The sequence below is a fragment of the Meles meles genome, chromosome X, assembly GCF_922984935.1.
Source record: "Meles meles chromosome X, mMelMel3.1 paternal haplotype, whole genome shotgun sequence".
Classification (NCBI taxonomy): Eukaryota; Metazoa; Chordata; class Mammalia; order Carnivora; family Mustelidae; genus Meles; species Meles meles.
Genome location: NC_060087.1, coordinates 119,628,496 through 119,641,402, shown reverse-complemented (window position 1 = coordinate 119,641,402; position 12,907 = coordinate 119,628,496). Strand labels below are relative to the sequence as shown.

General features: G+C 40.0%; 1 protein-coding gene across 1 annotated transcript in view; it reads left to right on the top strand.

The window, feature by feature from the left end:
• The window catches only part of MCF2 (MCF.2 cell line derived transforming sequence), a 108,451-nt gene that overhangs the window by 33,338 nt on the left and 62,206 nt on the right, over positions 1-12,907 (top strand). The window contains exons 3-4 of the mRNA XM_045996216.1: positions 5,016-5,130; positions 6,684-6,774. Coding sequence (XP_045852172.1) covers positions 5,016-5,130; positions 6,684-6,774 — 206 coding nt within the window. The remainder of the gene's footprint in view (positions 1-5,015; positions 5,131-6,683; positions 6,775-12,907) is intronic.

Sequence of the window (12,907 nt, the reverse complement as noted above, 5' to 3'; positions counted from 1 at the left end):
GTTCAGCATATGGGTGAAGAAATGGTTTCCGGTGGAAAAATAATTAAAACCTCCCAACTTAGAATATATGCCCCTCTTGTTCTTTTCTCACACATTTACTACCTAGCGCGGTCCTTGTAGATATTCGGTGGTAATAACAGTTTATAGATTGGTCCATGATAATTTACCCTTATAAGCATTTACCCTATAAGCATTCTTTCCTTCGATAGATAAAGCTTTCCTAAGTGCTGGTTGGTTCTGTCTTTAACTGTAGTGTTTACCAGCTTGCTTGGGAAAGTCTGTTATATTAAATATAATATACATATGTTAAATTATGTATTATATATTGTTTATTTGTTTTTTATGTCTTTATCTTAAGTAAACTCTATGCCCAATGAGCTCATGATCTCAAGATTAAGAGTCACATGCTCTACTGACTGAGCTAGCCAGGTGCCCTTGTTATATAATACTCATATGACTAGTTCTCTCCCATACTCTACCTGTAGAGGCCCTTTGTTTCATGATTTGCTGTATCTCTTGGTTTAGAGTTGTACAGTTTCGCCTTTGAGTTCCTTTGAAACTCTTGGGTAGATGCTGTCATTGTCCATGATAATCTTCATCCTGTTCTCTAAGCTTAGAAGATTTATCATTTTTTTAAGATTTATTTATTTGACAGATAGATTTTACAAGTAGGCAGAGAGACAGGCAGAGAGAGAGAGGAGGAAGCAGGCTCCCAGCTAAGCAGAGAGCCCGATGTGGGACTCGATCCCAGGACCCCGGGATCATGACCTGAGCTGAAGGCAGAGGCTTTAACCAGCTGAGCCACCCAGGTGCCCCGAAGATTTATCATTTGATGTAATAGTTTGATTCAGAAGATGACTTGGGAATGGGGACTCTCTGTCATGTTTCTCTTGGTAAAGATTAAGGCAGTGAATGAATTTTGTTTTTTTTCCAAGTGCACCAGGAAACAATGTATATTCTATATTCTGCTTTTGTTGGATGGAATCTTCTGTTAATGTCGATTAGGTCATGTTGGTTAAGATTATTGCTCAGATGTACTGTATCCTTGCAAATTTCCTGTCTACTTGTTCTATCAATTATTGAGAGAGGGGTGGTAAAATTTATTTTTTATTTTTATTAAAATTTCTTTAGAAGATTTATTTATTTATTTAAAAAGATTTTATTTATTTATTTGACAGAGAGAGAGAGAGAGCTCAAGTAGGCAGAGAGGCAGGCAGAGAGAGAGAGAGGAAGAAGCAGACACCCCGCTGAGCAGAGAGCCCGATGCGGGGCTCCATCCCAGGACCCTGAGATCATGACCTGAGCCGAAGGCAGAGGCTTAACCCACCCCGTTGCCCCTTTTATTTATTTTTTTAAAAAGATTTTATTTATTTATTTGACAGAAAGAGCACAAGTAGGGGAGCAGTGGGCAGAGAGAGAGGGAGAAACAGGCTCTCCACTGAGCAGTGAGCCCTATGCGGGGCTCAATCCCAGGACCCTGGCATCATGACCTGAGCTGAAGGCAGCTGCTTAACTGACTGAGCCACCCAGGTGCCCCAGATTTATTTATTTTAGAGAGAGAGAGCATGCACATGAGTAGGGGGAGGGGCAGAGGGAGAGAGAAAGAGAGAGAGAGCGCGAGAATCTCAAGCAGATTTCCCACTGAGCGCAGAGCCTTACTTAAGGCTTGATCCCAAGACCCTGAGATCGTGACCTGAGCCAAAACCAAGAGTCAAATGCTTAACTGGCTGTGCCACCCAAGCACCCCAGTGGTGAAAGTTTTGACTGAAGTTGTGGATTTGACTGTTTCTCCTTGCACTTCTATCATTTTTTTGTTTCATGTATTTTGAAGCTGCTATCAGGTACATAAGCGTTTAGGATCGTTATATTCTCTTGAACTTACCACAGTTTGATAATCAAATGATTTTCTTAATATGTAGTAATATTCCTGACTCTGAAATCTATTTTGTGTAAAACTAGACAGCTTCCTTTTGACTAATATTAGCATGGTATATCTTTTTCTATCCTTTTATGCATTTGGCTTTGTACTTAAATTGGGTTTCTGGGATGGCTGGCTCAGTTGGTAGAGCATGCAACTCTTGATTTTGGGTTTCTGAGTTGAAGTCCCACATAGAGTGTAGAGCTTACTTAAAAAAATAAAAATAAGATTACATTAAAAAATAAAATGTGTTTCTTGTAGACAGTATATAGTTGGGTCTCGATTTTTTAAATTCAACTTGATCATCTCCAACTAATTGGGATGTCAAGATTATTTACATTTAATGTGATTATTCTTATGAGTGGGTTTAAATCTACCATCTTACTATTTGTTTTCTATTTACCCCTTTGGTTCTTTGTTTTTTCCCCCTCCATTTTTGCTTTCTTTAGGGTTAAGTATTTTTATCAGTCCACTTTTATCTCCTTTGCCATTGTCTTATTTTTTGAAGTCTTTAATTTTTTTTTTAGTAATCTCTACACCCAACGTGGGGCTTGAACTCACGATCCTAAGATCAAGAGTTGCACGCTCGGGGCACCTGGGTAGCTCAGTGGGTTAAGCCTCTGCCTTCAGCTCAGATCATGGTTTCAGGATCCTGGGATTGAGTCCGGAGTCGGGCTTTCTGCTCAGCAGGGAGCCTGCTTCCCTCTCTCTCTGCCTCCCTTTCTGCCTACTTGTGATCTCTCTTGGCCAGATAAATAAATAAATAAATAAAATCTTAAAAAAAAGTCACATGCTCTTCCAACTGATCCGGCCAGGTGCCCTGCCATTGACATATTTTTATTGCACATTGAATTTTTTAATAACCTTACATCTTTATTTTTTAATTTTTTTTGTTGTGTTATGTTAGTCACCATAAAATAGATCATTAGCTTTTGATGCAGTGTTCCAAGATTCATTGTTTATGCAGCATACTCAGTGCTCCATGCAATACGTGCTCTCCTTAATACCCACCACCAGGCTCACCCAACCCCCCACCCCTCCCCACTAAAACCCTCAGTTTGTTTCTCGGAGTCCACAGACTCTCTCCTCTTGCCCTCTGATTTCCCCCAATTCGCTTATCCTTTCCTTCTAACGTTCTCCATGCTATTCCTTATGTTCCACAAGTAAGTGAAACCGTATGATAATTGACTTTCTCTGCTTGACTTATTTCACTCAGCATAATCACTGATCCAATCCATGCTGATTCAAAAGCTAGGTATCCATCCTTTCTGATGGTTGAGTAATACTCCAGTGTATATATGGACCACAGGATTTTTAGTACCAAGCTAAATTCAAAGACCACCCTGTAACTTTCCTCATTAAATAATCCTTTAACTTCCATTTAGCACTAAATATTTACTGAGTGTTTACTCTGTCCGGTTGTTGGACCAGCTGTAGGGTGGGACCTTGAATGCATGTAAGGTTTATCCTTACTTAGGCGGCTTTCACTCTCAATGTTCCTTATCCTCCACACTTTGTAGAGGGCTCTCGAGTAGGTGTACACTGAATTTTTTTTTAATTTTTATTTTTTACTTTTCAGTGTTCCAGAATTCATTGTTTATGCACCACACCCAGTGCTCCATGCAATACGTGCCCTCTACAGTACCCACCACCAGGCTCACTCAACCTCCCACTCCTGCCCCTCCAAAACCTCAGTTTGTTTCTCAGAGTCCACAGTCTCTCATGGTTCGTCTCCTCCTCCATTTTCCCCCAACTGCCTTCTCCTCTCCTTCTCCCCATATTCTCCATGTTATTTATTATGCCCCACAAGTAAGTGAAACCATATGATAATTGACTCTCTCTGCTTGACTTATTTCACTCAGCATAATCTCTTCCAGTCCCGTCCATGTTGATACAAAAGTTGGGTATTCATCCTTTCTGATGGAGGCATAATACTCCATAGTGTATATGGACCACATCTTCTTTATCCATTCGTCTGTTGAAGGGCATCTTGGTTCTTTCCACAGTTTGGCGACTGTGGCCATTGCTGCTATAAACATTGGGGTACAGATGGCTCTTCTTTTCACTACATCTGTATCTTTTTGGGTGAATACCCAGTAGTGCAATTGCAGGGTCGTAGGGAAACTCTGTTTTTAATTTCTTAAGAAATCTCCACACTATTTTCCAAAGTGGCTGCACCAACTTGCATTCCCACCAACAGTGTAAGAGGGTTCCCCTTTCTCCACATGCTCTCTAACACTTGTTTACTGTCTTGTTGATTTTGGTCATTCTGACTGGTGTAAGGTAGTATCTCAATGTGGTTTTGATTTGAATCTCCCTGTTGGCTAAGGATGATGAACATTTTTTCATGTGTCTTTTAGCCATTTGTATGTCTTCTTTGGAGAAGTGTCTGTTCATGTCTTCTGCCCATTTTTTGATGGGATTATCTGCACACTGAATTTTAACCCACAGAGAGTTCATGGTCTTTGTTTCTTTGCATGAATAAGAGTCCTATACTGTTGTTGCTGTTAAAGCTTATGTTGTTTCTTCTACAAATTCATTAGAACAGCACTTATTTCCAATAGTTTATATCCTGTATTCTCTCAGGCTCATCATAGATGTAGATGGTTGATTATACCAAGTTGCCCAGTTTGAACTGAGGCCCATAGCATTGGTATAGAAACCATTATTTCCTGGTACCCTTGGTTGCTCAGTATGAAGGATCAGCTGTGTTTTTAATTATACGAATTCCATGACAATTTCTTCTGAGTCTAATCACTCAGTTTGCCTTCTCTCTTTCTCTCTTTTTTCTCTTTCTTAAATTCTGTTTTCATTTTGACACGACTTGACTACTTTTTTCTTTTTTTTAAGTAAGGTCCATGCCCAGTGTGGGGCTTGAACTCTAGACCCTGAGATCAAGAGTCAGATGCTTTACTGACTGAAGCACCCAGGGGCCCCTTGGCTACTTTTTTTTTTAACTTAAGGGCATGGTGCCATTTTGATTTATGTGGAGACCATTATCCTTATAAAAGTTACATTGGCCCAAAACTGTCCTATCATATCCTCTTACTTGCATTGCTGTTACATGAATTGTTGATTTTTTTTTTAATGGTTTTAGGTGGCCGGGGAAAGGAAAATGATTGGATCATTACTTTCCCAGAAAATTGTAATTTCAGATGTATACCAGAAGAAGTGCTAGCAAAAGTGCTGACTTACTTGACATCTATTGCCAGGTACAGTATTTCATTACATTTCTTTCAGTCTGGTATGTGTTAGAGACCCATTTGAATGTAATAACACGAAAAGGGCTTTTTAGTGTGACTGTTATTATGATTATAAGACTCACCTTCAGAACAGACAAGAAATAAAACTTAGAAGGGGAAGCCAACAGCTACCTAAATTACTATAAAAATTACACTGACAATGCATGAAAACAAAATTGGGAGCTAGAGATACTTGTCTTCATGAAGAAAAGCATAGGTTGAAAATGATAATCATACTTAAAGCCTTTTATTTGCCTAAAAGGAAATCATACTAGCCCAGAGTGAGGGTAGCTCTTCTTCCATGGGTAAAATATGAAGATCAAATGTTAAGTAGACTCAAAAGTGATATTGGAATTTATTAGGAGGATCTTTTTGATGTTAGAAGTCATCTGAGACTAGAATGCTTTAAAAGGTAAGTTTCAACTTGAAGATTTTATTTAGGTTGAAACAAAATTTTTATCTATTTTTTTTAAGATTTATTTATTTGAGGGAGACACAGAGAGATAGAGAGAGAGTGAAAAGAGAGAGAGAACACAAGCAGAGGGGAAGGGCAGAGGCAGAGGGAGAAGTGGGCTCCCTACCGAATAGGGAGCCTGATGTGAGGCTCTATGCCAGGACTGCGAGACCATGACCTGAGCCAAAGGCAGACGCTTAACTGACTGAGCCACCCAGGTGCTTGTAGGTTGAAAACAAAAGTTTTTAAAGGAAACATTTTCCATTTATTAACCCTGAAAACTGAGAGGCCACAAATGTACAATGGTAAAAATATGGAGTTGCGTGAACAGAAGTCAAATCACAGAAACTGAATTTGTAGTACATCCCTTAAAGCTTGAAAGTCTTTTAGATCTTCTTAGGGCAAATAAAAGTTTTATTATTCATTAAATTGCCTTCTCAAGGAGCAGACGAGATAGAAACCTATATTTAATGGTGTTTTTCTGAGTGAATGAATGAATGGATGGATCATTGGCTCTTGATGGATTGCCACGAAAAGGTGAATCTTATGTCATAAAGGATAGCTGTCTATAAGGCTTTCTCCTACCCAAGATTGCAGGATGTCACATTCATTTTAGTGACCTAGCTGCATTATGCTGTCACTTGACTATTTAAAAGAATTATGTTAGTGCCAAAAGAGAAATTTTAAATACTGAGTAGTAGAACATGGAATTAAATTGGTTTTCCAGCATAGCACTTTTTGATAGCTTTCCCAATCCAAATTTATCTTTAGTTAAGACATCAGATGTAGGAGGGGCGCCTGAGTGGCTCAGTGGGTTAAAGCCTCTGCCTTTGGCTCCGGTCATGATCCCAGGGTCCTGGGATCGAGCCCCGCATTGGGCTTTCTGCTCAGCAGGGAGCCTGTTTGCCTCTCCCCCTCTGCCTTCTTGTGATCTCTCTCTCTGTCAAATAAATAAATAAAATCTTTAAAGAAAAAGGCATCAAATGTAATGAAACAGTCAGAATTAAGGGCACAACCTAGCAAATTTGGGTAGTTACTAAGACCAACATTATTTCCTCTTATCTTGCAGACAAAATGGATCTGACTCTCGGTTTACCATTATACTTGATCGAAGACTGGATACATGGTCTTCCCTCAAAATTTCTCTCCAGAAAATCTCAGTAAGCACCAATCCACTCTTCAGCAGCTTTTTATTTTTGTTTTACACAATGGTTTCTGTTTGTGGGAGTACAGAATATTTTGGTATTAGGCAATGAGGACAATAAAAGTACACAATGGAAACAATAAAAAAAGATGGGATGGTGAGATGGGAAAGTACGAAGAAGGGTTGGTAGGGGAGATTAAGCTAAACAACTCATCCAAAATAAAACCCAGTGGGAAAGAATAAGTAGTTAGTGGTTCAAGTTATGAGTGAGAAGAGACTCATGGCTCTCTGTGCCTTTCAGAGCAAGGTGAATTTTTATGGGAGCTTTTTTTTTTTTTTTTAATGGAAATAGCTCCGTTGTATACTCACTGTATATGGAAAAGCATAAAGAAGAAAGTTTAAAGTAGTGGTCATAATTCATCCATCCATAAATAAACACCTTTTAACATTTTGATGTGTATCTTTCTCACCGTTTCCCTCCCTGGGAGAGAGTAGGGAAGTGACTCAACTATAATACGACTTAGCTCCCTTTCGGAATCTAGCCCCCAGCTTCCCGAGACCCAGACAGAGAAAACAGTGTTCCTAAGAGGAAAATACGAGAGCTGCAATCCTGCCCACAGTCAAGATAATCTTTCACGGTGTCAGGCTCAGCTGGATTATGGTGGCATTGTCTGACACTTGTTCATAGAAGAGGGAGGTGAGGAACCCGTAGATGGCTGAGCTGGCAGGAAGTACCATGTGGCTGACTTCCTCCATCAGACTAAAGTAGCTGGGAATCAATACAATTTTTTTTTTTTTGAGAACCCAACATCATCAATCATCAGAAATTCTGTCTCCTTGACTAACATGGGAGGCCACTCTCTCCCGAGGCAGTTGATTTGGTCGTGAAAGGAAGACACAAATCTAAGTGCTGGACTTCTGAGCCAGTGTTCTTTTTGCTCTACTAACCTAACTGCTGAGCATAAGAAGTACGCTCATGGTGCAACGGATGAGATCGTTACTCTTCATACCCAGCCGAATTATTCTTCACCTTGAGCAGATCACAGTGGTTTTTTCATTTGTTTCTTTAACAGAAGTGTGCAACGGTAAGCAATGGGGAGAAGAGTTAACAGGAAATGCACACAAGTTACTGAAATAAAATAACAAAACTCTGACTTCCTGTAACACATCTTTGCCTTTCAGGTTGGTACTGTAATTGTCCTGCAGATGAGGGAACTACATTAGCACACACAGTTAGGGGAGGGTTTGCTGATGACAGAGCGAAATGAGGCGAAGCAAGAACTGAATTTTCAAGAGCTTCAGTTGGTGTTCTTTCCACCTGCTGCTTTTGATCGTTTTCCAAATGACTTGTGGGTAAACAAACACATTCAGTGTTTTTTTAAAAAGGTAAAATTCCTTTGGAGAGAGTACATCTGCCCAGCATATACTGTTGAGCCATGTCAATGGGGCAAAGTTAAGTAAAAGCTATTTATTTACCTTGCTCTGGCCTTTTAACATCCATCCTTGGGCTTGTTGAGATTTTGGTTCATGATTCTTTTATACTAATAAAACACTTGTTATAATAACACTTTTTTATTACACAGCCCAGCTTTTTTCTTTTGGCCCAAACTATCTGCTTGATTAAATTAATTTTCATGGAGTGACCGTTGGGCACATGGCATTCATTTCTTGTTAAGGTTTTATTTCTATTAATCAAATAGGCCACTGGGAACAGTCTTGCTTTTCTTCTAAAAGAGAAAGATAAGATTTGGTCTTGATCCTGTTAGTTGAGGGTCAACAGAGTAATCGTGATTTGTTTCTTGGGAGGCGAAGGTCCCCTTTCTGTTTCCCTAGGGATGGTCTTTCTGGGGGGGAAGTATGGACCATATTCAGCCCAGAGCTTGGCACTCAGGGTCCCTTCATTCTCTTAACTGCCAGACTGCTGGTGCGAGGCAAGATGGGGGCAGCGGTGAGGGTGACATGTAGATTAAGCGCTGTTTCCTTTTAACAGGTTAAATGTTTCTATTTGTGGTACGGTTTCTATGCCCATACTCAAGAGCACATTCATTACATCTCTACCATGACTAGCCATTGGGCACAGTTTGCATTAAAGATAAACACTGAATGCAAGCTAATTTCAAGAGCAAGAGTTGCATTCAGAAAGGATTTCTGGTCCAGATTGCCCCTGTATAGATAGCTGTAACCGTCTTCGGCATATTACTTTGAACAAGTATCTTTGAAATAATTATACAACTCAATTTAAAGACCTTAATTTGTAAATTCCAAAATAAACTATGCAGTTAGGTTATACTTCATAATTAATGATTGGAAGCAAAATTGTTTAAAAAGAGCTTTTATTGCCTGGGTGGCTCAGTCATTGAGCATCTGCCTTTGGCTCAGGTCATGATCCCAGGGTCTTGGGATCGAGTCCACATCGGGCTCCCTGCTTGGCAGGGAGCCTGCTTCCCCCTCTCCCTCTCTCCCTGCTTGTGTCCCCTCTCTCATTGTCTCCCTCTCTCTCTCTCTCTCAAATAAATAAATAATAATTTTAAAAAAGAGCTTTTGTTTATTTGAGAGAGAGAGAGCAAGCATGAGCAGGGGGAGGGGCAGAGGGAGAGGGAGAGAAAGAGCAAAATCTTCGGATGAAGCAGACCCTGTGCTAAACCTGAGCCCAAATGGGGCTCAATCCCAGGACCCTGAGATCATAACCTGAGCTGAAACCAGGAGTTTGTGGCTCAACAGACTGAGCCATCCAGGTGCCCCAGGAAATTTTATATATATATATATATAGTTCTACAATTTGGGGAAATACCGATTTGGGAGGGAATCCTATCTGTATTTAGAAAGTTGGTGTGTTCTTTCTGGATTATTATCAAAATTTCACAAACTGTTGACTTTTCGCAAGGCTTAAACTCAGAATAGAATTTAATAATGATATTAATTTTTATTATTTTTATTTTTATGAATTTAATAATGATATTTAAAAAAAAACCCCAAATCCTGAAGTGTATTTTAAGTTATAGGGCCGGGGAGGGTAGGACAGGAATAAAGATATCAGTTAATACTACCTTCACAAAGATTCCTAGCATTCCACCTTAAAAATCAAACTGCGCAGAGGAGAAAGCCAGTCCCAGCAAGCCCCTAGGAGGAGAGTCGAGTGTGGGTTTTTTTTTTTTTCCTTCCTCCACTCTTAGGACATGCCTGATCTTCCCGAGCTAATCCATGAGGCTCAATCTGGCTAAGTAATTGGGGGAATGTGTCCCCTGTGAATTACAATGAGCAGCCGGGAAGGCTCTGTCAGCTGACTAATCAGGGGTAGTGGGGTTTCTGCGAGCCGCCACCGCCACCGCGGTAATGGAAGCAGCCACGGTAGCTTTGTGTGACAGAGATTTTTGGCTGCCGCTTTTAAACACTACCCCAGAAGCAGCTCATATTTCATCAATGTTGCATTGACAATTGGAAAAGAAGAGTGTTCTCGTGTATAGGCGAGATGGCAGAAGCAACTCCCCCGAGAGGCAAGATGAGGTTCAGAAGGAATGCGGTAAGGGCTCTGCCTGCAGTCCTGGAAAGCCTGTATTCCCAAGTTCAAGTGCAGGGATGCTGCAGCATGGTGCTATAGCACAGACTGAGGCTGAATGGGGCTTTTAAGGACAGATGGAGAGAATGGAGATGTGTATTTGCATGAATTTCCTTGATGTGATTACTGCGATATTGACAGGGAAATGTAAAGGAGTCCAGGAGGTTGAACGTGATTTCAGAAATCCGAATGTGATCCAGTTGATGAAGAAGCCTCATTAGTGAGGTTATTTGTGTCAGACCATATGAACAGTTTTGAATCTTTGGGCAGGCTAGCTTTAAATCACTAGTTAAAATAATAGCTAACAAAAGGATTCATCTCTCAGCGTGGTCAAGGCGAGGATGTTATCATGGATAGGTCTGGAGCCGTCTTCATCAGCATCTGAAAAGGCAGCCCTTCCTGGGTGTTACTTTTAAGTCTAATGATTTGAGATATTTCGGATTTCACCTGTTCTCCAGATTCCAACTTTAAAGATGCAGGATTCTAGCCTGTTGACAACTTTTTTTTTTTAAGAGAAAAAAAGTGACTAGCTTTTCGTTATAGACTAGAATTTAGAAATCTCTTCTTTCAGATAGGTTTCAAACACTTTTGTAATTATTTTTTTCCCTTTGTTGGTTCACTTGTATGCTAAGTTCCCAGCAAATTTCTAAAGTGATATTTTAGATGTATTTTGGGGAAATGTGAAAGAACTCTGGCTAATTTAATAATTGGTCATCTTTTAAATGCTACTGTTTTTTTTCTTTGAAAACTTAACATTATTGATGTTATGATTTAAAATGTAATACTTGCTCACTAAAAAAACCGAGACAACACACAAAAACAAAGTAAAAATCAGCCTTAGGGAAAATGACATTTGGAATCAGAAGTAAGAGTAAGAGTTTTATTGTTGCTGGATGAGAGTTAACAATCACTGGCTAAATGAATGATTTATTTCCTTAAAAAGCTTTTAGGATAGAATGATATTTTAAAAATTGCAGTTTCAAATGTGAATCTTTTTCTCTCGACAAAATTGTATCTTCAGCCCTACACGTGATTTTGTACTTGGGAATAAATAGTTTCGGACTTTAGACAGACAATTTCTAGTGTGCAGGAAATGCCTGTGTATGTGCTTAGCGGTATTGGGTGCGACTGACATTGGTACTTTTGTTATCAAAAGAAACTGACTTAAACTTTCCGGAAGTTCCTAATTCCTTTATATACATAGATGTTTTCTCAGTGCCGAACTTAGTTCCTTCTGTATGCACATATGATAATCTGCACACACGTAAAAACAGCACACGAGTTCTAACTGAATAGACCTATCTAGTCTGCTGCCGTGCTACACAAGATACAGGTGACCAAGGTGAAAGGGCTCTGAGTCTAGTTAGAGAAGGTAGGACATGTTCATAGTGGACTATTACGCAGGTGACATTTGTTTGGACCTTAAGCAAGAGCATATGTTTCTTTTGCTTTGTTTCTGTCCTCCATTTTTCTCTGCAATGAATTACTTTAAGTGGCCCCTAGGAATACATATCTTGAAATGAAATTTATTGGATTAAGTTCAAGACCTAGAACTATAGTGGAAGATACATTTGCTCTGTTTACATGCGTGGGCTTGACCAGAGTGAAAAATTTGAAACTCGCTTGTGACACCGTGGTTTGACCTTGTGGGATCTCTGGAATTGGGCTGATTTTGGAGGCTATGATAGGTTTCACCTGAAAGGACGGGACAGTGGATCTAAAGTCCAAAGAGAGGATTAAACCGGTCACTCAGTGGAAATCGCGATGACTGTGGCCATTGAGAGGGAGGGGAAGAGAACAGACAAGAAGGGCAAAACCTCAAGGAAGGAATATCGCCCAGGACTGTTCTGCCCTGAAGTAGAAAATGTAGAAAACATTTTCAAAGAAATTTAACTAGAGAAACTGACAAGTACGTATAGGGTGTATGAATCGCCTCTCTTAGACGCTGCACAAAGGATTCAAATTAGGTTAATCTCCAGACTGTAGTACTGAAAGGATGCATCAGGTTTATGGGTTTTGTTCTTACTGGCGTTCTGACTGCTTAAGGGCTATGTAACTAGAGAATTTGAGGGTAGGCTTGAGAAGGGAGTAAATCATCTCTAGGTGGGAAAGGAAAGAGCTGGTTAATTCTGTGCCCATTAACTTGAAGAACTAGTAAGAGCTGTTGCAGAGGGCTGGGGCAGGCTGGGGAGGGCTGGGGGGGAGTTGGGGAGGGCTGCGGTGGATTGGGGTGGGCTGGGGAGTGGCCATGTGCAGTGACTAGAGAAGTGGCTCCGAGCCCTGTTGAAGGTGGGCAGTGTGTTCATCTTACTGAGGTGCCTTTAAGCAGTCACATGTTGACACTCCAAAAAAAAAAAAAAAAAAAAAAAAGCCTGCAAGAAGCTTTTTAAAAGCAATGCTGTTTCCTCTCTCATGCCGTCTTTCTTTTTCTTTTTATAAAAATACAAACAAAATAAGGCTGACCTTTGCCCACATCCCCTTGCTTTTTCGACAAGTTCTCAAAAATGATTTATAGTTTTAAAATGTAGGGTTTGATTGTGGAAAAAATAGAAATTGTGCTTTTTCATGTTTATATAACCATACAGATTAGAGA